General features: G+C 33.3%; 2 protein-coding genes and 1 long non-coding RNA gene across 3 annotated transcripts in view; 2 read left to right on the forward strand and 1 right to left on the reverse strand.

The window, feature by feature from the left end:
* The window catches only part of LOC130239869 (uncharacterized), a 55,164-nt gene that overhangs the window by 25,902 nt on the left and 5,624 nt on the right, over window positions 1-23,638 (reverse strand). The window lies entirely within an intron of this gene.
* hmx1 (H6 family homeobox 1) lies at window positions 15,962-17,407 on the forward strand. Its single transcript, XM_056471031.1, is given in 3 exon segments — window positions 15,962-16,217; window positions 16,814-17,253; window positions 17,255-17,407. Coding segments are annotated over 3 exon segments (849 nt in total).
* On the forward strand, window positions 19,170-20,570 carry hmx4 (H6 family homeobox 4). The gene is given in 11 exon segments (XM_056471146.1): window positions 19,170-19,281; window positions 19,284-19,464; window positions 19,561-19,609; window positions 19,612-19,689; window positions 19,691-19,720; window positions 19,722-19,800; window positions 19,803-19,838; window positions 19,841-19,861; window positions 19,864-19,907; window positions 19,910-20,021; window positions 20,024-20,570. Coding segments are annotated over 11 exon segments (765 nt in total). The 5' UTR covers window positions 19,170-19,199; the 3' UTR covers window positions 20,077-20,570.

Raw genomic sequence — 23,638 nt, forward strand, 5'->3', positions numbered from 1 at the left:
GATACTGAGAAACAAATTAAAATAACTTATAAAGAGCAAAGCAAATATAAATATTCACCATTTATTGTACATGCTGTACCGTGTTTAATCATTAATATAAATATTTTAAATGTAACTTATTATGATTTTATTGTTAAAAAGAGATGGGGTTTTAATCAGATGGACAAACAAGAAAAAATAAAACAAATAAAAAAAATAAATTCATATAAAAACAAACAAATAAATAATTGGACAGAATTTAACAGAGAACTATAAATTTAAAAACATCACTTTAGTGGTTGAATTAAAAAAAACTGAAACATTTAAATTGATTATTTATTTATTCAATAAGCATACTTAAAGCTAGTAACATTAAATTAGAATACTTTTGGATTCTTAAGGAATCTTTAAATGCTTAATGTTATTAAGCAACGTTTTAACTTAAGTCTAATTATATCTTGTTTTTCTATTGAAAGAATAAGCTGATAATGACTCTCTCTTGATTTGTATTCGCCATTTCTCTTGATTTCTTCTGTTTCCTGTCAGCATGGGGAACTTAAAGTGTTCGTGACCCCATACGAGCAGCAAAGGTCATGTACTGAGGAAATACAAGCTGACAACATCCATCCCTCACGGAGACCCACACAAAACCAGAGAGACCTGCGACTTGACTAATCACAGCTCTCAGCACAGAACTGGAAACCACTGCACACGACCTACACCTGACGCTTGGAAAACAACACCAAGATAACCTTTTATTTTATCATAGCAAATATGATTTTTTTTTCAGTTAAAACATAAAAGAGCAGCTTCATCTATTGTAAGTAAACCTGCACAAAGAAATTCAGTATGTTATTTATTTCTAATGCTAAATTTGTTATAAAAAATCCCTTTAGTTTAAAATTTGATTTAAAATGAATAATTCAATTGTTTATAACTTGAATAAATAAAAACCATGGAGGTAATGTTATATTTAAAGCATGCAGAACACATTCAGATTTCAAACATATTTCAAAGCAAAGTTTCTCTTTGAGTCAATGGAATCAGACAAATGATTCCAACAATTGTGAATGCCTACGGGGTCACTGACCAGTCAGAAAAAAGGGTATTGCTGGTCAGTTATTAATTCTCATCTGGCAACAGAAATGATCACATTTTAAATTAAACAAAAAAATTAAAAATGATTTTTATTGCTCGTTAAAACAACTTATTTAAAATGAGCGGAAACAACACAATTCTTGAGGATTTTTTGGTACAACTTAATAGTTTTATGCTCAATCTACTTAAATTTGTAAAAACAATTAAGTTAACTTCATTGGTTTGTGTTGAGAAAACAAGAAGCAATTGTGTGAAACTAAGGATTTTTTACAGTAAATGTTATTTCCAAAGAGCCCAAGTAAATGTTTTACTTTAAACATTAAATATTTGAAATAAAATAGATTAAACTCATTTGTATGTACTGTCTTTATGAACTAAAATGCACCAGTACACTTTCAATTTAAAAAATGTACATACTGAGGGATCAAACTCAGTATTTATTTACAAAAATTTTTATATGAATTGCACAGGAAAAGTGGGGGAAAAAATGAGCAAAACATTATCTATTAACAAAGTAAATGTAGCATTTTACTGTAAGGTTTTGTTCGTACATAGGTATATACAGTGGCAATACTTTAGTATTAAACTAATCCATTAGTTATAGCTTAATTAATTCGTTTTCAATATCAAAAGTTGTAATGAGCTATGGAGCCATGGAACATGAATAAACATTTTTAACATTAATGAAACTGCTATCTATAAAACTATATTATTATCATTATTCAAATATTTTGAATGATCTAGAACTATAGAGTTGTATTTGTTAACAGTTAGTGCACTGTGAACTAAAACAATGTCTTTTTACTGATGTTACCAAAGGTTATAAATGTAAAAAATATATCCTTCTTAAAGACAGTTGAAAGATAAGAGTTGTTGTAAAGTATTACCTCTAAATAAGTGAAGCAAAACATAAAATATCTCAGGCTTTGTATACAAATAATATGGTACACGTTTAGAAAACTAATAATTACCACCACTGTTAACAAATGAAGCCTTATTGTAAACTTTTAAGAATGTTTTAACATATAAAAAGTGTTACCTTTGGAGATGATCATAGAAGAGCCAAATATTGTTGACCCACAATGCTTATATTGACAAAAAATATATATCTTATTTGAATATGTTGTCCAAAAAATGGTGCATGATTGAAAACTAATCTGGCAACACGACTGTAATGTTCTAAGACATGAAAAAAGAGGGAGAGAGAAAGAAAGAGAAACTTATTAAAAGAAGCAATAATTATATTCTCTGTTAATGTTACAATAAGAAAACAAAATGTGTCGCTATTCCTAATAAAATAATTTGTTGTTTTAGATGCATGAAATTTATTACTTCAAATCTTTAATGTATTATTTTTAGTTAAATAAAATCTAGTATATTTTCAGAAATATTCACTTTTATGAAATGCACTCAACTGCTCACATTTTTATGTCTGTGTTTTCTCAATAAGTTTATGTTTTGTTTTGTTTTTTTTAACTAATAACATACATTAAATACAATTTACTCAAATTCTTTTAACCTATTATTCTCAGTTAATTAAATTTTTATTTTCTCATTTTAATCTTCTCTAACATATCCTTATCAGGGATGCTGTCAACTGCTCACAAGAAAGTATTCCAACAGTATATTTTTATATCAGTGTTTTCTCAAAAATGAAATAAACCTCAACAGGTTTCATCATTTATTTATTTTTATTTATAATTTTATAATATTTTTAACATATAAAAATGTAACTGTTACTAAAGTAGAAAAGTCTAGATATAATTATACCATATTCATATCTTTTAACTAATTAAACCTAATAGTTTTCATTTGAACAGATTTAGTTTCTTAAAAAGCTGATAAATGAAATAAAATCAAAAGGTTACAAAACAGTTAATGATAAAGTTCATCCTGATTTTTTTTAGTGTTGAAGAACTGTCTACTGAAAGATTACTCTACAGAAATAAACTGTAAAATACCACACACATCCAATTTCCAAAAATTAATTAGCATAAATGGATCAATGACGAACCTTTAACATCAATGCGAACATTTCATTCCACTACAAATTCTTTTCACAATTCTCAACTGAAAGATTACTCTAAAAAATAAACCAAATACCACATACATCCACATCTTCTAGTTCCATACTCCGATGAGGAACTTTTAACATCCATGAAAACATTTAATTCCACAAAATATATATTATATTATATAAAAACATATATTTTTAGAATATATTATATCATTTTATTAAAGGCAGGATCCATCTACCAGTCCTACTTTAGTAACATTCCACTGAGAGTAATAAAAGGGTGAGCCAAAGATGGATTAAGCTAAAGTATTTAAATTCTAATCAATTAACAGAAAGCACTTGAAGCTACTTTAAACCAGCGTTTGTTTTCACTGCTTGACCTACACACACACAAAAAAAACCCCATCCATTTCCCCATTACAAAGCACATGCAGAAAAGAGAAGGGAAAGAAATATGGTGGCAGAAAATCCAAACAAAGAAACCATTCAGAGGATTGACAAAGCGACAGGTACAGAGACAGGAGCAGAACATACAACTGAGAAGCACCACAACAACCCAGCAGAGATGGTCAGGCGTAACAGACAGAGAATAAAGAGCGAGTGGGAGTGGCCTGTGAGCACTCAGGGTGGGCGGGGCAAGAAACTTGCGTGACAAACAGAGTGAAAAACAAGCGTCTCCAGGCTGGGCTCCTCTCCTCTGGGCAACGCATTAATACCACCGCCTTTCATCTTTCCTGTCGCTTTCTGTTAACCCAGTCCTGCCTCCACTCCCCACATCCATCTTTAATCAGCACTCCCCAAACAGGCTCACCAATTACCACAGGCATGAGCAATCCATCCCTAAGAAGCAGAGATGGAGGGATGACTGGGCTACCCTTCATATATTATACTGATTCACCATCAGGCCGCCTAATACAGTGAGGTAATGTCGTTTTTCTGTCCTCTTGAATAAAGTTGCCCATTAGTTTTAGACTTGGCGATTGAAAGAGGATCCCTCCTGACATCCAAGTGCTCCCCCCTTTTCTTCTCAAAAAAAGATGTTACATATTAGTCGATACAGATGGTTTTCTAAGCCTGTAGCATGGCCAACCAAGGTATCTGATCATAGACATAAAACAACAACCTGCCCTTAAAATCAGTTTATGATGGTGCTAGATGGAGATACACATATTGAAACACAAAACAATATTTAGGCCTAACAAATAGGGTTTATGTATTCTGATTGCTTATGAATTTCCATTCAATTGGATTACATACTTTTAACATAATTGAACTGATGATTTTTGTTAGTTAAACATAATTTAGACAAATAAGAACTAATATTATGTAATAATTTCAATAAATCCTATGTGTTTTAAATGTTTCGTCTTAATTAATCTATAAGGTATATGCTAAGCTAGTGTGTTTCCCTTACTGATAAACTTCTGGTGACATGTTATTGTGAGTTTTTTTTCCATTTTATACGGGTCCTTTTACAGCATCGATGTTGTAATGTAATTCAAATACAATCAGTTAAACGTATTTATATTTAAAGCGTAAAACAAGACAAAAAGTCATTTGCTCACACGCGCACGTCAGAATCGGCAGGCTAGCGCAGAAGCTCCATTAAATATAATGGGGTAAAATAAATGCTCATATTATAAAGACATGGAGGGGAAAATGTTATTTAATGCAGTGTTTCTTGTAAAATCTGAGACCCACTTTGTGTAGAGCATAGACCTCTTCGAATTTAAGTAATTGTATCTTGACTTTTATACCATACTCATATCTTTTAACTGATTAATAGTATTTATTTTAACAGATTTATATTGGTTCTAAGGAATCTAACAACATACATTTAAAAAACTGACACATTAAATGAAATCAAAAGGTTACAATCAGTTAATGATAAAGTTCTTTGTGATTCTGTTTTTTTTTTTTTTACTGTGGAAACTTTCCATTGACTAATGGTCTTTTTTGGTTTACAAAAAAAGCCTTCTTTTAAGAACTGTCTACTGAAAGATTAATAAACTGTAAAATACCACACACATCCAATTACCAAAAATATAGTTTCTTAATTAGCATTGATGGATCAATGAAGAACTTTTTAAAATTCATTCCACTAAAATTCTTTACACAATTCTCAACTGAAAGATTACTCTACAAAATAAACAGACACATCCACATTTTCTAGTACCATACTCAGATGAGGAACTTTTAACCTCCATGGAAACATTTAATTCCACAAATATATATATATATATATATATATATATATATATATATATATATATATATATATATATATATACATATATATATATATATATATATATATATATATATATATATATATATATATATATATATATATATATATTTACAGTGGGAAAATGGGCTGTTTTCATTATAAATGTTCTTCACACTATGAATTAAAAATATGGTTGCTTGATAAACTTTTCGCTAAAAATTCAAACAAGCTTCTTATAGTATCGTTGGGAAAACCACTTTTATTTTTAGGAGTGTAATTTACATGTCCAACATGGCAATATATTGTTCCAAACAACTGAAATATCAATAAAAATCTCTTTATTCAACTAATGGAGCATGGAGCCGCATCAATCATCCCCCCGAATATTAAGTAAACCAATCTCATGGAGTTGTAACGATACAATTAATTTACATTACGATACTATACCAGCTGAAGTATCATGATACCAAGTATTGCAATACTATAATTTATGACTCAAATCTATGAAAAAAAGAAAATTGTCAGAAATACTGGATTTTATATATTATATAGGTCTACATGAATTGAACTAATAATTCCCTTATTATTGAAAAAAGTATTTGCACATTACTTCACCTAAAATGCATTAGTTCTTTTTGTTTATTTTGTAGATAACTTACCAACAAAAATACATTAAAATAAAGATAAAAATTATACCGAACGAAATTCGTTACATAAAGAGCAAATTAGGCTGTATGAAGTGGTCAAAAATTGTTTCAATGTTTCCTGTTGTTCTTTTGAGTTTTTCAACTTTTAACACCCATGAAAACATTTAATTCCACATAAATATATATTTACAGTGGGAAAATGGGCTGTTTTCATTATAAATGTACTTCACACTATGCATTAAAAATATAGTTGCTTGAACTTTTCACTACAAATTCAACCAAGCTTATTATAGTATCATTGGAAAAAACACCTTTATTTTTCAGAGTTTAATTTACATGTCCAACATGGCAATATATTGTTCCAAACAACTAAAATAACAATAAAAATCTCTTTGTTCAACTTTACAATCACATTTTCAACATCAAAAGTGGTCAGCGCAGAGATCACAATCCTAAAATGCAATCTGAATGTTTAAATGTGAAAAACAATTCATGAATCTGATTTAAGATGAATTTCTCTGTAAATATACATTGACACAGATGTTATTTTAAGGATTCTTTAGAATCCAAAATTGCCTATGACCTTGCTTGCTTATACGAGAGTCTTAAAATTGCACATTCTTTGTGTCCTCTCTCTCCTTCTATTTCTTTCTCACGCAATCCCTTCATCCAGCAACAACAGTTCAGTAAAGCGTGTACTGCATCTCCCCATGTAACAACCAGTTAATTGTCAGATTAAATAAACTCAGTCAAGGAGATGAAGTCAAGAAATCAGAACCTGGGCTTGTGATGATAAACCAGACATGTAAAATGACAACACGTGCACAAAATCAAAAACAAGTCAGTCTTTAAAGTCATATCCATCATCCAAGGGCAAGGATTGTACATGTGTGTTTTTTTACTATTTGTGTGGATCTGAATGACAGGAAAATAAAAGATAACTAAAATTATGTAAGCATAAAAGCTATTAAGTAAAATGCAAATGCTTTCATAACACTTAGAAAACAAGTGTTTAATATTAGCAGTTACATTTAATATTTTGCCTAAATTCTTTCTTAATGCAAGCTGTGATGCAAGATGGCATTAACTAGCAAATCCGTAAAGAGATCTAATTGTAAGTAAGCATATTATTTCAGTTAATAGCCTACTGCTAAATCCTTTTAACCACACGTGCATGTTTTTTCCCCATTACAAAGGGTTTTGTTTTCTTATGAATTTACATTTCTGATTTTCTAATCAATTTTGCAGTGTTTCGGAAATAAAAATGTACTACAAACCTGACCACGGTCACAATGTTATGTTAAACCAAACCTAAATGATACAGTAAATTCTGACTGCTATATCTTCGTTTAAAATTTTAAGCTTTCAATGAAATCAATCAAAAAAGCCAGGATACACAGTTCAGCTTTTGTTACATTTCTCTCTCTCTTTCTCTCTTATTTGAGGTTGAAAGATTAAGCTGTGGAATTTTTAGTTTGATCCGAACTGCGTTTAAAAAGCTCACATTTTCACCTCCTCGCGGGCTGCATGACGAGCTGGGGTTGACAGGGGGCAACATAGCATGAAGAGGTTAAACAAACAGACATTCTTCATTAAAAACCTCCAGCTGATAAAGAAGATAAACTGACGTTTTAGGCCAAGCTGAAAAATAAATAGATAAAATCCTGCACTAACGAGGCTATTATGTCGGTCTTCTAGAAAATTCTCAATGCTGTAAACCGGTACAAACATTTTATCCAACTGAACAAAGAACTCTAACACTACGTAACTGCTTTCAGAGAGGTTTATAGAAGTTTGATTATTTGATTTGAAATCAATATTACATTTTCAGCTATTAGAGAACAATATCTGGAGTTATGGGTTTTAATAAAGAAATAACTTAACAACTACTGATGACATTTCTTCTAGAATTACTGCATAAAAAAACAAGTGGTTGAAAAAAAGATATGTCATGTTTTCAGACAGGTTTGTAGTCAATATATTCAATCAACACAAGGCCAATATTGCTAGTTAGTTAGTTAGTTAGTTAGTTAGTTAGTTAGTTAGTTAGTTAGTTAGTTAGTTAGTTAGTTAGTTAGTTAGTTAGTTAGTTGGTTAAGAGTTACAATCAGAACTATTAAACCCCCTGAACTATTAGCCCCCCTGTTTATTTTTTCCCCAATTTCTGTTTACCGGAGAGAAGATTTTTTCAACAAATTTCCAAATATAGTAGTTTTATAACTCATTTCTAATAACTGATTTATTTTATCTTTGCCATGATGACAGTAAATAATATTTTACTTGATATTTTTAACTTAGATACTTCTATACAGCTTAAAGTGACATTTAAAGGCTTAACTGGGTTAATTAGGTTAACTAGGCAGGTTAAGGGTAATTAGGCAATTTATTGTATAACGATAGTTTGTTCTGTAGATTACTGAAAAAAATATATAGCTTAAAGGGGCTAATATTTTTGACCTTAAAGTGTTTTTTAAAATAATTTAAACTGCAATTATTCAAGCTGAAATAAAACTAATAAGACTTTCTCCAAAAGAAAAAAACATTATCAGACATACTGTGAAAATTTCCTTGCTCTTAAACGTCATTTGGGAAATATTTAAAAGAGAAAAAAATTCAAAAGGGGTTAAATAATTCTGATTACAACTGTATAAAGAACATCTTTTACAACACAACGTTGCCCAAACTGCTGAACATAATCAAAACTAATAAAAAAATAACAAGTCATACAGCACATACATAAAAACTAAAACAAAAGACAAACCCCTCAACATTAAAAAGGCTTAAATGCTTAAGAACAAAGATGCAGTTTCAAATGGATTTTAAATACAGATAAAGTTGGAGCGTGTCTATTGTGAGGTGGAAGTTTGTTCCAGTATTTTGGGCCGATAACAGCAAAAGCCTGATTCCGACTTCGCTTACATCAGAACCTTTGTACAGAAAGAAAAAACTGATCAGATGACCTTAATGACTTGCCAGGATTATACACATGTAGAAGATCTGATAAATAAGATGGTGCCAGACCATTTAAGGATTTATAAACAATTTATTATCATTTAAAATCAATCTGTGACCTGACAGGCAGCCAGCTCATGCAGAGAGGAAAGAACTGGGGATATTCAGGGCATTTTGAATGTTACCCATTGTAACTTCAGAAGAGTTAAGAAAGAAATTGGAATAACCCAGACTTTCAGTTTAAATAAAACATTTTGTTATTTCATTCAGATCATTTTCTGAATATGTGTGATAATCACACACAACTTTAAGGAATAAAACTACAGACCATTTTGAGGGATGTAAACAAAAACAATAGTCCAGGCGCATTTCCTTTTTGTAATTTCTATAGCTTCCAATAATCCAAGAAGAGCCACATATTGATAAATAATGTTATGATAGCTGTTTTAACATTAAGTCATGACTGAATTGCCTCTTGCTACAGTTATAAAATAGTTTGATGACAGACAGGAATTCCTCATGGGCCAACGGCATGACCACGTTGAAATGGTCTATATAATAAAATCCGACCTCAATGAACGCAATGTTAACATTATACTCAAACTCATAGCTATAAATACAGCAAACCCAGAGAATTGTCAGGTGGAACATTATTTTTCATAGCTAATCACAAATACTTTTTTAATTCATAGCTAAAATGAATAAAAGTATTTAGATGGACTAATTGTTCTATTACATAAAATAAATAAAAGCATCATAAAGGTATGCATTTATCATGCATAATCCAATTTAATGGCAAAAGATTTTATGGTTTTACTGAAATATAAATTCAAGAGTTTAATTTTCATGCAGTTTTTATTTATCTGGTTCTTTACGAACATGGGAAACTGTCAACCATAGACCCCAGCAAAACTTTAGCAGAGCCTCCGCCCATATATCAAGTCCAATTTCATGGTAACGACTCAATCTGGGTTCAGACCACAGAGACCATGAGGGCGTTCGGCCTGACCGCACCACTAAAGAGTGACAGCAGATGCCTGGACCGAAAACGTGTCTGATGTCAATGCAGAGTTTAATGGGTCAAATGAAGGGTCCTCGAAACAGAAGCATAGCAGAGTGAGTCCGAACCCAGCTACTGTCTTTTAGGAAACAACAAGCAGTCTTTAACAATCATACAGAAGTCATGACTGACTGAACTTCTGTACACAAAAATCATGTTGCCGTCCATCAGTTCAACCAGCCATATAGACCAACATTCCTTTAACAACACAGAAGTTCTGCTAAACTTGGTTCATACTTCTGGTGAAAAATCATCTTTAAATCTTCAACAACAACAATATATAATTAATAATCATTTTGATCTGAACTTTTGCTTTGCGAAAAACTTTTTCCAAATCTATTTCAGAATTTTTTTTTATATTATCCAAAATCTTATTGTTTAACATTTTTGTCATGTATTTTATTATCTTATTCAAAACATAGAATAGTACAGGGTTACCCGAATATACAATGCTCAGCATATACTGTATGAGCACACCCCTCACAAATCTCTCATCTAAATGTATATTTTCTATAGTATGCTTAACAATATTATGTGTGCATATACAATAGATTAGTCAGTACTGAAGCAAAATCTGAAGCTAATTTAACAAAATAACTTACGATAATGGTCCAAAAATTTGTAATCCAAATCTACAAAAATTTATAGAGAAAATTAAAGAAGAAAAACTAAATATTTTAAAAAATGTTATTGTTTTTGAAATATTTAGCATAAATTTAAATGTACTATCTTTCTTTTTCTAAAGATTTTGGTGACTAAAATATTATTTTAATAAATACATCTGTTTAATAAATCTATTTTGTTTAAATGCACCAAAATACATTGCCTATGTTTACTAAGAAATTGATGAAAATATTCATTTTCAAAATGGGGTGTACTCAATTATGCTAAGCATGTACATCCCAAACTCATTTCTAAGTCTTTAATTGATTATTTTTTTCTAAATCCCAAAGACAAAATATGAAACTGATTTCCCAATATAGAAAACTGACAAAATGCTTTTTGATAATTTTGAATTTTTTAAGTTTGTTAATGTTAAATTGTTTGGGAAACATTATTGGACAGAAATAAAAAAGACAAACTGGGTCTTTTGAAATATTTTAATGTATTTTTACTTTTCTTTATTATGAAACACTTATTAAATTATAAATGCAAAGTAATCTGAGTTTCAAAAACTGAATAACCTCTAAATAATGCGAACAGACAACACTTTAAATGTATGTGCTGGAACATTTAAGAGAACAATACATATTTTCCCACATGCCGGAGCTTTTAATTAATTTCCGAGTTTCTGAACCCACACGCACACCTCATGCTACATGGTTAAACAAACCCTTTACAGCCTAGGGTGTGTTACGCACTAGTAAGCAGAGTAACATAAACGTCTGGATGGTTCTGCATTCTTTTAGCATATTTGTTCTCTTTTTGATAATTTTGCTTATGAGAATGTCTGCAATGCAGACTTATTAATTACACCTTAAGATGCCTGAACGTACGCTTCTGCTAATTTGCCTATTATAATAATGTCAAGGTGAGTTACACATTTTTTACTTGCATTACTGTAACCACACCAACAGATGGGGCTTCATAGTCACCACACATGCCTCCTCTTAACGCCAAGATCGATATGACACGTACAGTACCTTATGCCTTGCAAAACTTCAAAAACGTATTCGTATAACGTAGGCCTATATATAATTCGCTTCAATTTGCAACTGAAATAGACAACAGAGGTACTAAAATAATCAACTTTTATTTGATTATTGAACTTTATTAACTTTATTTGAGACTGTTAATTAAATTAGTTTAGAGTAACCTCCACAGGGTCGCTTGCACAATGCAAATATATCCACAAAAAACGTTCACCACATTGCATGATTTGTATACTTATATACTGTACCGTTTTCATCACCATATCAAGTCGTTCGTTTTCGCGACTGGTGCGCTTGTGATGAGGATAATTCGAAGCCAAATCCCGTAAAACACTGACAAAATAACTTTAAAATAAATAACTTAAAGAATTGCTGGTTTATAAAATATATTTATTTCGTCTACGTTTTAGATTAAATATAGTGTAGCTATTTTGTAACCATGGCAAAATAATAACCTTTATGCGCCCCTTAAGAGACCTGATTTCCAAAAGGAGGTTTTCGCAGCGGTGTCGTAGATTAATTTAGACAATGCTCCCTCAAAAAACGTTCATTGACCAGTTCTTAAATGAAAGATTTTATATTTTCCATTTTGAAACATCATTTGTCTAATGGCCTTTAGTTAGTAGTTCTATTCGTGTTAAAAAGTCTTCATTGAACTATAAAGAATCTTTATTTTTTAAGTATGTTCACGAAAACGTTTCCAAATATTTGTTTCTGAGAAAACTTCGCCCACTGGATATTTCACTTTGAAACTGTCGCGAGAAAAGTAATGTGCGCTTTTTCAATGGACTTTACACAAATGAAACTTTACATTCGGGCCAGAAATAAGAGCCTACGGATGCTACAGACATAATAATATCCTGATCGAATTATTAGACTAAGCCTAAGCCGATATAATGAAGCGCCATTAGTCTGTTTTCAGATGCAAATGAGTGGCAGGTTGGATGTAGAATTTAACTGAACTAGGTCATATATGCTAATCTTTCTAAAAGTATTTTAATATTCTCTATTCGTATACGCCCATGAAGAAAGCTTATGCCATCACAACAGGATAATGCACAAGGATCTTAACAAACAGAAGCCATACTTTTTCCTTTTGATACTTGGTTAGTTTATTTGCCCTGATTTCCTTTCTTGTTCCAATCCCTAGAAGGAAATATGGTTACGCCATGTGGTAAAACAAATCTTTCGAAGCTTATTAAGAGAAAACTGACATCATGTGAACATGGAGATATAGGGGGAGGGATGATCCATGTGATGGGAAAGAAATGTGACATATAGTGAAAGACAACGAGGGCAAAGGGTTAAATAAATGGAAGAAAGGTAATGTGCGTCGTGAGAGAAAAGAGTGAAGGAAAGAAAGAAAAGAAGAGAGAGCATTAAAGGTTTTGATACTGGTCACCAGTGTGAAAAGGCCATGCCAGTCTGGATAAGGATCAGTGGGGTTACATGCCCATGAGGCCAGTGCTGTCTGCCTTCGCATACAGGGGGTCGGACTTGGTGCCATATCAGGGAAAGTCCTGAAGTACACACAGTAATATGAGCTAAATAATCTCTGCCTCTCACTCACAACATAAAGAAGAAAGAGTGGGAAAGATAAGAAGAGAACTCCAGTCGATACATCAAAACCTCAAGCGAGTGGGGATTTCAGCCATGGTTTAAAAAGCAAACATGCATTAATTTCCACAGAGAACACACTAGACATCATTTTACCTGACACAACACAAATGATCGTTTTTTTTTCAAATTTGAAGCCTGTTCATATAGAGTAAGTGACTTTGATATTGCCTTTGTCTGCAAGAGACCATGCCAAGCACAGTCTGGCCAATGCATATTGGCAAAAATACAAAACAGGCCCTTCTCTAAATACTAAAGGGAATTCTTCAAAATAGTTAATTGAAAGAGGTTCCAGCTGAGCATAATATAAAGAACATAGGCTAATATACAGGCCAAAATTTATTTATTTTCAATTGATTTATTTAATAATAAACAAAAATAAATAAATACTCAATCATTTACTGGATCTTTACTGAAAATAAAAACACATCAATAAGTTACATGGTGTCAACAAGTACGACAACGATTTGTATTTTTCAGTTTTTATTCGTAAACTAACCAATCAGATAGTTGAAAATATATCAACTGTTATTTAAGGGGGTGGGCGGATGGGTCAGAAAAACTAACTCAAATTTCATTTTGATAAAAAAAATAATATTAGGCCTATTATTTATTTATTAATCATAATAAATAACAGTGACCTAAAAAGAAACAATATGATTTAAAGGGCTACTGAAATTCCTGATATGTCTCATAACATTTTAGGTGAAAGAATTTAACAAAGTTCTCCGTTTCACGCTATTTATTAATAAACAATTAGGATTTGATCTCGCTAAATCAAAATCACTGAAGTAAAATAATTTTGTTGGGGTTTTCATAATGTCAGAATGATCACGTATCTTTATTTTAAAAATTACACGCTTAAACATTTCTTCGTATAGACGATGGAAATATTATATTTCATGAATTTTATATAGGCTAATGGAAATATAATTTTTGCCTATTTCGGTCATTTATTTCACCTTTCACCTTGAATGAAGAGAAAGAAAGAAAGAAAGAAAGAAAGAAAGAAAGAAAGAAAGAAAGAAAGAAAGACAAATGTAGTCTCTATGCAATTAAACGAATAAGGCCTATATATATATCAATAAGCTTGATTGGACATCTTTTTATTATTTTAAACAGATCAGCAGCAACAATAACAAAAACAGTACTGGAAGACATTGGTCAAATAGGGAAATGTCTTCTTATAAACATATTTCCAAAATAGTGCAAAACACAACTATTGATTATAATTTGAGTTTCTGCTATTTTCTGTATTATGCCTATAAAAATTAGCTATTTATATTGTGTATTGTGTTTTCTGTATTTCTCTTCCATAAACACATTTTAAATAACAATTTAACTTATATTAATACATAACAGACATTAAGTTATCAATTTCCCTCTAAACATTAATTTAAAGTACGAAAAAATGATTACGAAGAGGCGTCGCAAAAGCATTATCACTGTGATAAACATTTAGGATTTGCTTTAGGCTAAGTAAGACGTTGTCTGGGTTATCTAAAAATATTTGTTGTCTGTTGTCGAAGTAATAACGATTACAAACGTCAAATTACATCGTTTAGATAAAAGTAAAAAAATGGAATGAATATACACTCTGTTTATTTTAAACTTGACCTACCTTTCATATTGCCTCAGTATTTTATTAGGTGTTGCTGTTTCAAATTTATGAAGATATATATTATATATATATAATTTTATTTTTTTTTTTTTTATTAATAAAATGTTTTGTCGTAATAAACATATGACTATCAAATCACGTTACACTAACCGTACGTAGGCTATTTTTCAAAATCAAATGTTCATGTCCGCGATTTATATAGCTCTCAATATGTATAAATACCTTTATGTTATTATTAATTGTACGTTAAGATTGATAAAATTCTAGGTTTAATTAACATTTTTATTCTGAATTACGAATTATTTGTAGAGAGATTGAAAAAAATGGGTTGAAATAAGTATGAATTTCAACAGAAATCCAAAATCATGCATTTGTCCTAATAATGTAAAGATACAATAATGAACATGAAATAGCCTATTTTTCAAACAAGTATCATGGGTCAGTAAGTAAACATAAGGCTGATCTAAAAAGCTTAGTGTTTTAAAGATCACGATTAGCTTTTTAAAAAATCTGGAATGTTTTAGATTTTAGATTTAAACACATTAACAGACGTATTTAATGCATTAATCCAGCACAACATATCCTGGGATACCCCGAAGAAGGCTGTCTCTTTGCCAAACAGTGGCGTTTGCTGTAACGTCGCTGTGATGTAGCGACCCATCCGACCAATAGACGGAGCAGCATCCGATTCTGCGAGATCCCCAGCTGACGCGATGCGCTCAACCACTATCTGTATTTTGATTTGCTCCCTAATTGACCCAAATAAAGCCCTCTGTGACAGGGGTTCCACCGACCCCGAGGCACGATCAAAAGCGAAGTCGAACTGAAGCCGGTAATAGCCTACCCTTTCGCGTGTAATCCCATTTGCTATTGTAGTCGTCCAATAGCAGAATGCCCTCCGCTTGTTAAACGTTTGACTAGACTCGGATTTTTCTTTACTACAGCCCCGCTTCTCTCCGTACTGGCGCCGCGGACGCACGAAGGATAGCGATGGTGGGATATCCGGAGAGAAAGGATTGGTTACTTTTTGCTTAGAGGTATTCGCGTATCACCCGACTTTTTCTATAACTGGTATATTTGCTCAAGACATGCATGAAAAAAGCCAACAACAGCACACTTCAACCACATCCAGGGGCTCGTCGTTTTTTATCGAGAATTTGCTTGGCTCGTGTAAGACAGAAAAGCCTGTCTGTCCAATAAAGGATAACGATGGCACGGAGAGAGCGATTGCTCTTAAGGGCTACCCGAACGCATATCGGAAAGAAATGTGCATTCAAGCGTCCAGCACGGGTTTTAAGACGGAGATCTCGCCGCTGGAGTGGAAAGGACGCGAAACCTCCAAGAGTAAGTTATGGGATAGACTTCTTTATTGCTCAGTTCATATGGTTAAAAAAATCAAGTAGCATAATGCTTTGCTTTAAAACCTAAATATTTATTAAACAAAACAGTGATCTCCACATGGGTGACTAATTTAAAATAGAGCAAAAGCTTGAATGGGCTGAGCTTTTCATTAATGGAGCAAACTGACTTGCTCATTATTAGTTCCCAACTGAATAATTATTCCCCGTGTTACTGTACAGAAGCAATTACGCCACTGGCATGTCTACATTAGTTTTAAGCCTCATTAGGTAAAACCAACAAAAGCAACCCGAATGTGCGGATCCGCTGAATTGCAATGAAAGACTTCCCAAACTCGTTAAAGGCTTAAGAGTGCAATTGGTTTGTCTGATTCGTTAACTCTGTAAAGCTGTGAAAGCCACAGGGAGAAATCTGGCTGCGCATATGGGGACACACAATATTGCACATATGGGAACAGGCCCAGATTATACACAGAGGGGGGATTTTTGATATGCTGCTGTACAGTAGCATACATCTGTCTGATCAAATAAAATATGCATTTCTTCTCAAACGCTTAAACATTTCATCTAACCATTATTCAGGTCCAAGAGAGGAAAGCCGCAATTCCAGTGAACATTCCCGCAGCGACAGAGACACCCCTTTGGCCTCTGAGCCTCTTGATGGAGTAGTGGACCGAAAAATGAGCGGCTGTGCGGTTGACGAGGGTGACGACGCTCGACAGCTCTTCGATGAGCGTTCGGGACCAGACACTTCCGAACCTGGTTCGGCCCGAAAGAAAAAGACCCGAACTGTGTTCAGCAGAAGCCAGGTGTTCCAGCTAGAGTCCACCTTCGACATGAAGAGATACCTCAGCAGCTCTGAGCGCGCGGGGCTCGCGGCCTCCCTACACCTGACCGAGACGCAGGTGAAAATCTGGTTTCAAAACCGCCGAAACAAATGGAAAAGACAACTGGCCGCGGATTTAGAGGCTGTTAATTTTAACCACAACTCCCAGCGGATTGTACGGGTGCCGATCTTGTACCCACGATAAAGCTACACCCATGTCGACACTCAGTTTTAACGTGTCTCAAGTCTCGCCACCAATCATGGGCTTTTCAAATTCAGCGAACTATCCATTATCGTCATTTGCTCATTCAGTGAATTTAATGACATCGCAGATGACAGGCCTTGTCTGATTTTTTGGGGACTGACAGAACTGACAATATAGAAGCCCAATGACAATAATCATATCAATAATGATTTTGAAAGGTGCAATAACTGATACACATATCCTGCTGGAAACCGCAGTAGGCCTACGGATGTCTGCTGCATCCAAAGAAAAGAAAACACCTATTATCACAAGATCACACGAGATAGACATGTTTGTGTCAATTGCCACTGTAATGTCTATAATATATAATCTGTGCATGGCGCCCTCACCTATGTAAATAAAATGGCAACACATGCTTTGTGCAAATATATTTTATTAAGAACCACCAATTTATAAGTTTGTCACTTTTTCACATTATACATTTAAATAAAGGAATCACGTAAAATCAATGTGATTTTCTTGTAAATGCTGGTTTTCATGGCTTCTGAGACGTGTGAGCCTGTGTGTGCTTCGAGGTCAAGACTACGGAACAGCTGGGGGAAAAAAGATCATGTGCATGTATCATGATTTATGAAATATGTGTTTCCACGGGTGTCCAAATTAATCATACTTTCTGAATAGGTAAACACACAATCAAAATATTATATTAAGATATAGTTCCACTTATAAATTATGTAACTATTGTGCATATTCACAAACAAGAGGCCTTGATATTTACAGTCCACATACTGAACAAAACAGAAAACGCCGTATTAAATTAAAGCATGCCCTGTTTTAGGCTATATACAATATTTTATAGAATTTCCGAATTTAAAAGAATAAAGCCGAAATACACTGGCTGACAAATCTCATGAGAAGTTAGGCACGGCTATAGGGAATATTTCATATTTGACGGAACAATAATAACATAGGCTTAATATGGAAAAAAGATTGGAAAATTGTGGGATGACGTCATTTTAATGTATTAAGACATACCAACAAATTATTACATATATAAAGATTTTAGATGTATGCTACTTCACTTTAAAACAGTCCCGAATACGAAATTCGGGAATATGAAACTTAAAAGACAATTAAAACTTAATCGTGGTGACCGAGGGCTCAATAAAATAATATTTATTACACATTATCGACCATGCAAGCTTTCAGTGTTCAAAACAATCATTAGATAGCTAAATTATTAAAAAGCCACAGAAACAACTACTTAAAAATAACTAATCAAATATAGGCCTATATATGAAACAGCTAATAAAAAAGTAGCAAAATAACCATATAGGCTAGTTTATTTTTGTCTGTTACATTGTAGTTCTGAAGCGTCTTAGCTTCTTTCATAAACAACGTAAAGCCACAAAATAATAACTAGGCTATGTTGTTGAAATATATGAAAAAGACTACCTTTGGTAAATCATCACCACACAACCTTATAGGGGTTGAACTGCAATAAGCAAATCGTTTTAATTTACAGTTGCTATAATTAAATTAATTTGGAATTTAAAGGTCAATTAAAACATATTTTGTAGAAGCTATTCAACATTTATTTCTTCTCCAACTGACACGCCACAAAGGTTATGGAGAAGGCCGCAAAATAGGCCTTCGTGCTAAAATCAGAAATCTTTCCATTTCTTAAATAGCACTCATTAAAATAGTAGGCAGCACAGTGTAGTTCAAATATTAAAGTATGTGTGCCAGATGTCTGGATAGGTCTGATCTGAAGCTCCCACCCCCTCTGCCATTGGCCGCCTTGCTGTCTGACTCTCATGACCAATAAACGATGGAGAATCGTGCTCTTTCCGGTCAGTGGACTAACAGCCTAGGCAAAACGCAGCAGCACTGCGCGTCGTGGAGCGATGGTGTTCGGAGAATCGAGACGCTAGTTTATGAAACGGGGGAAAAGAGGCACAGACACGGACCCGCATCTAAAGGAGAATATGAGCAAGGAGGACGCGTCATGTCGACCCGCTTCTTGAAGTTCACCATTGACAATATCCTCAACTCCAAGACGAGCAGCAGAAACTTTGACAGCTGTCATTCAAAGGCATCGCTCGTGGTGTGTCGGGATGGCTGTCTTCATCACCCCGGAGAGAGCGAGGATCCATGTAAAGAAGGGTCAGATGCAAGATTGCACGGCATTGGTAAGATATTGTTTTCGATTTCGACACAAAACTGCTATAATGTGCTATTTCCAACTGTGATATTTTTTTCGTGAACAAACATCAATAGCATCTGCCTGGATTTCAGATAAGCCTCAACAGAGGAGGGGGATGCGAGTGTGGACGCGCTCAAAAGCCGTCGACATGCGCAAGCGAGAGCGCGGACAGCTGCGACGACGCGCAGCAAAAGAACAACGGCAAGAAGAATAAACTGATGAACGAAGAAGAAAACGCGCACTATATTTTCAAAAAAGACAGATCTTCCAACTGGAATCTACATTTGACATGAAGCGCTATCTGAGCAGCGCGGAGCGCGCGTGCCTGGCGAACTCCTGCAGCTTACCGAGACTCAAGTCAAAATCTGGTTCAGAATCGACGGAATAAATTAAAAGCCAACTGTCTACTGAACTTGAAGGACCGAATAGCGAGTTCCGGTGAAATTGAGAAAGACGGTGCCGCTACCAGCTTTATATAAAGAGATAAATCTGCTCGGAAGGTGCATGCTTCCAATGCCTTTGCAGGTCGTGTATCCTGGAGGTAGCGCGCCTTACTTTATTTCTCAAATGCCAGCAAGTATTTCAGCCTGTTCGATGGAGATATATGACTTAGTAAAGACCTCTCACAGGGGACAACGTTTTTCTTAGCTCTCATAACAAATTCGACGACACGCGACACATGTCAAATTTTAATAAGCATTATCACATTTTTGTGTGTTTTGCTGAGAACATCGTTGAGCTATCGGTCAGTAAAGAAGCTGGCTTGTATTTCTATGCAAAACTTATTTTATTTATTATGCTGTACAAAATTTTATATATAAAAACAACAACACCTAGCGTATTATACCCAGGCAACCCCGTCATTCAGTGCATCACAGTGAGCAGCCATACTGGCAGAAATGCCACTGCCAATCATCCCGTCTTCACATGGCAGGAAGTTATAACAGATGTTTTGCTGTTTACATTAATATTATTTTTTATTATAATTACATATCCGCTAAAGATTTTCGATGCATGCATTTGTATTTTTAAATGGCCATCTAATTTCAAAATGAGCAATTAAACCTATTTAAGTGAATGTATTGGTTATTTTACATCTAACGCATGTTTGTATGTTTATTCCTTTTAGATTTTATCGTTTTAATCCCTTTTCAGCATAACCTGGCCGATTATTAGGCTACCAGTATTTACATCATTTATCGAGTGTCATTAAATCTTCTGTTTTACACTTTCTTCAAACGAAACTTTTGTGTCCTGGCTTATTTTGTATTAACAACTTGTTGAATTTAATTCATTTGAAAACGCTATTCTGATGTTAAATCAGTTTGAAATAATCCCACAATCGGTCACACTCACGGATGCTGATTAAACACGTGAGTCGCATGTTCTTAAGGAATTATCTATGGAAAGCTAACAAAATCTCAGAGCAAAACAAAGCAAATTCCGATGACCGAGCCTATTATACTATAAATCTCGAGGTAACAGACTTCACAGGCGGTTTAGCATATTACACCCGAGGACATGTCCTCTTACAAAATGTAGTCCACTAATAAACAAGCATGTATTGCCTAACAGTGAACTTAAAAAAAAATCAACATATAAACATTCGTAAAAAAGTTTTCCAAAGCTCTACAAACATGGTATTGGCATGCAGGATGTTTCGTGCCGGAGAGTAAACTTTGACATCGTTCAATATATAGGCTATAGGTGTATTTATTTTTTATTTTAAATATATACATTTATAATATATATATATATATATATATATATATATATATATATATATATGAATACCAAGATGCTTACATTTCTGTGTTTTATTTCAACACGAATAACAACTTTTGAAACTTCAGACAACAGCTTTAAATTTTAATTTTAGACAAAACAAACTATTGAAAAAATCGGCGTATATGCATTAATGTGATGATTATTTAAAACAGTGACGGTTTTCAAACTATTTCTAATAAGGTCATGTTAGGCCACGGTACAATTTACTGATAGACTGAAACGGGGCAATTAGACCTGCTCTTCAGCTCTGCGATTCACAATTTTTTGACCTAAATTAACTCTTGAAGACGTGGCAAACGGGCCATGATGTCTTTCTTTCTAGCAGTGGTAATTAAACAGCAAGGTTGTATAAGTAATGAATACTTGCACCTTAATACTTGTTCATCCGGAAGCGATTCGCCAGTTGCGTTTACTTTTTATTAATTAGCTAGACAACAGTACATTTATTTGTACAAATTACGCCATTACATACTGTGGTGTAATTTTTGGCTCAAATTTACTGAGTTCAGTAAATAAATGTCATATAAAGTGAAACAGAGATGTTTACAAAAAACGATTGAACACTAAAAGTATTCCAAAAAACTTTCACAACATTCAGATTTTTTTTAGCCTTCATTACCCTTAAACTTGTAAAAACGCGAATAGTCTTACCTCTTTCATTAGTCTCCTTTATAAAGCTTATAAATCTTAAAGAAATAGCCTCCAAACACTCTTATAACAATATTGTTTACCTTAGGTCTTGAATGACTCTTCTTACAGAACCTTTAACTGTAAACGTAAAGTTGGATAAAAGGAGCTCCTCTTTCTTCAAATGAATAATAAATAGGATAATAAAATAACTGAATACCAATAAGTATTTACCTTAAAAGTGAAGGTGTTTATTTTACCATCCTGATTTTTCTCAATTTCTGAATTATTTTGATTCTTAGGTTTCTCCAATTTTTCCCCAAAGTGTTTAAAGCCACAAAATAAAACAAAGTCACAACCATAAAATAAAACAAAACATGTAGTGAATACAAAAATGTTACTTTACATTACATTTAACTTGTTTTATACGTTGCTGTGCATTTTAATTAAAAAGAATGAGCATTATAATTTGTCATGGGTTAACTTGTGGGAAATTTCTTACTGAATTCTTTGCCATCTGAATAATTTTTGGGTTACAATTAATCTTCCTTGGCTTGTTTTATACTTTAACCACAAGCAGAAAATAAGAATTGTGCTAATTAGATTTTAGTACAATAGTATTTAATTTATGCAACCATTCAAGGAATATACTCTAACATACCAGGAAAACCAGTTAATACCTCAATCTTTAAATAGGTCTTAATCTTTTTAAGAACTAAATACTCAGTAAAATGTTTTTTTTTTAATTATTATTATTACATAACCACAGAGAAAAAGTTTATTACTACAGTATATGGAAATTAACCACTGTATTTTACTTTTACTGGTTCTGATCAGTTTTACACAGAAAGAACTTGTAAATCTACAAATAATGTTTGTTTGTTTGTTGGTTGGTTGGTTTAAACTTTATTCTCCATTCTGCTTGACACAGAAAGGGAAATTTGTCTTTATAATGAAGTTAAGATTTTCACATTTCACACAAAAAAAAATCTATCTCAGTCAAAACTTCATTAAACACAAACTTTTCACAACCACTGTCATTTCTACAGACTAATACACACATAGATACTCAATAAAAGGGTCTGAAGAAACCAAACACTTAAAGACTAAAGGCCAAGCTGCCAAACTACATCACACTATCTTCTTTGCTCATTTTTCAAGCAGCGAAAGACTCCGATCTGGGTCTGAGGTGCCAAGCCAATCACTGCGATTCCAGTATTGGATACCCAACTCCATTTCATCTATTGCTCCAATCCTGGCCATTAACGCATGGGATCTGTTAATGGTCTGGAGTCTGCATATATATGTATGTGAGTGTGTAAGTGGGAGGGGGAGAGCAGACTTCCTGTCTCTAGGAGAAACTGATGTCTCAATACATGGAGAACACCTTCTGTCGTCCTGCACTTTGCTCCAAAACCACAAGGTTCAAATGACCTTCCACCCCTCCACTTTATATCTCTGCCCTCTCTGGTCCCATGGCCAAACCGAGGAGAAAAATCCATTAAAACTGAGGCCTGATCAAAGAGGCCAAAACACAAACATGCCATATGTACAGGTTTAAGGGTATCAGTGACTACAGAGGGTTATGGATGTCTCTGTATGATAGTATTGATTGATGGCACCTTTAACTGTAGAATAAATGATGGTTTTGAGTTTCACAAGTCACGGGATGCTTTCACTTGAACAATGTGCATTTATTTTTCAGATTGTATATGAAAATTATTATCTTGGTGGCATTGTAGCAGACTTTTTAAA

This window comes from Danio aesculapii, chromosome 1, assembly GCF_903798145.1.
Source record: "Danio aesculapii chromosome 1, fDanAes4.1, whole genome shotgun sequence".
Taxonomy (NCBI): Eukaryota; Metazoa; Chordata; class Actinopteri; order Cypriniformes; family Danionidae; genus Danio; species Danio aesculapii.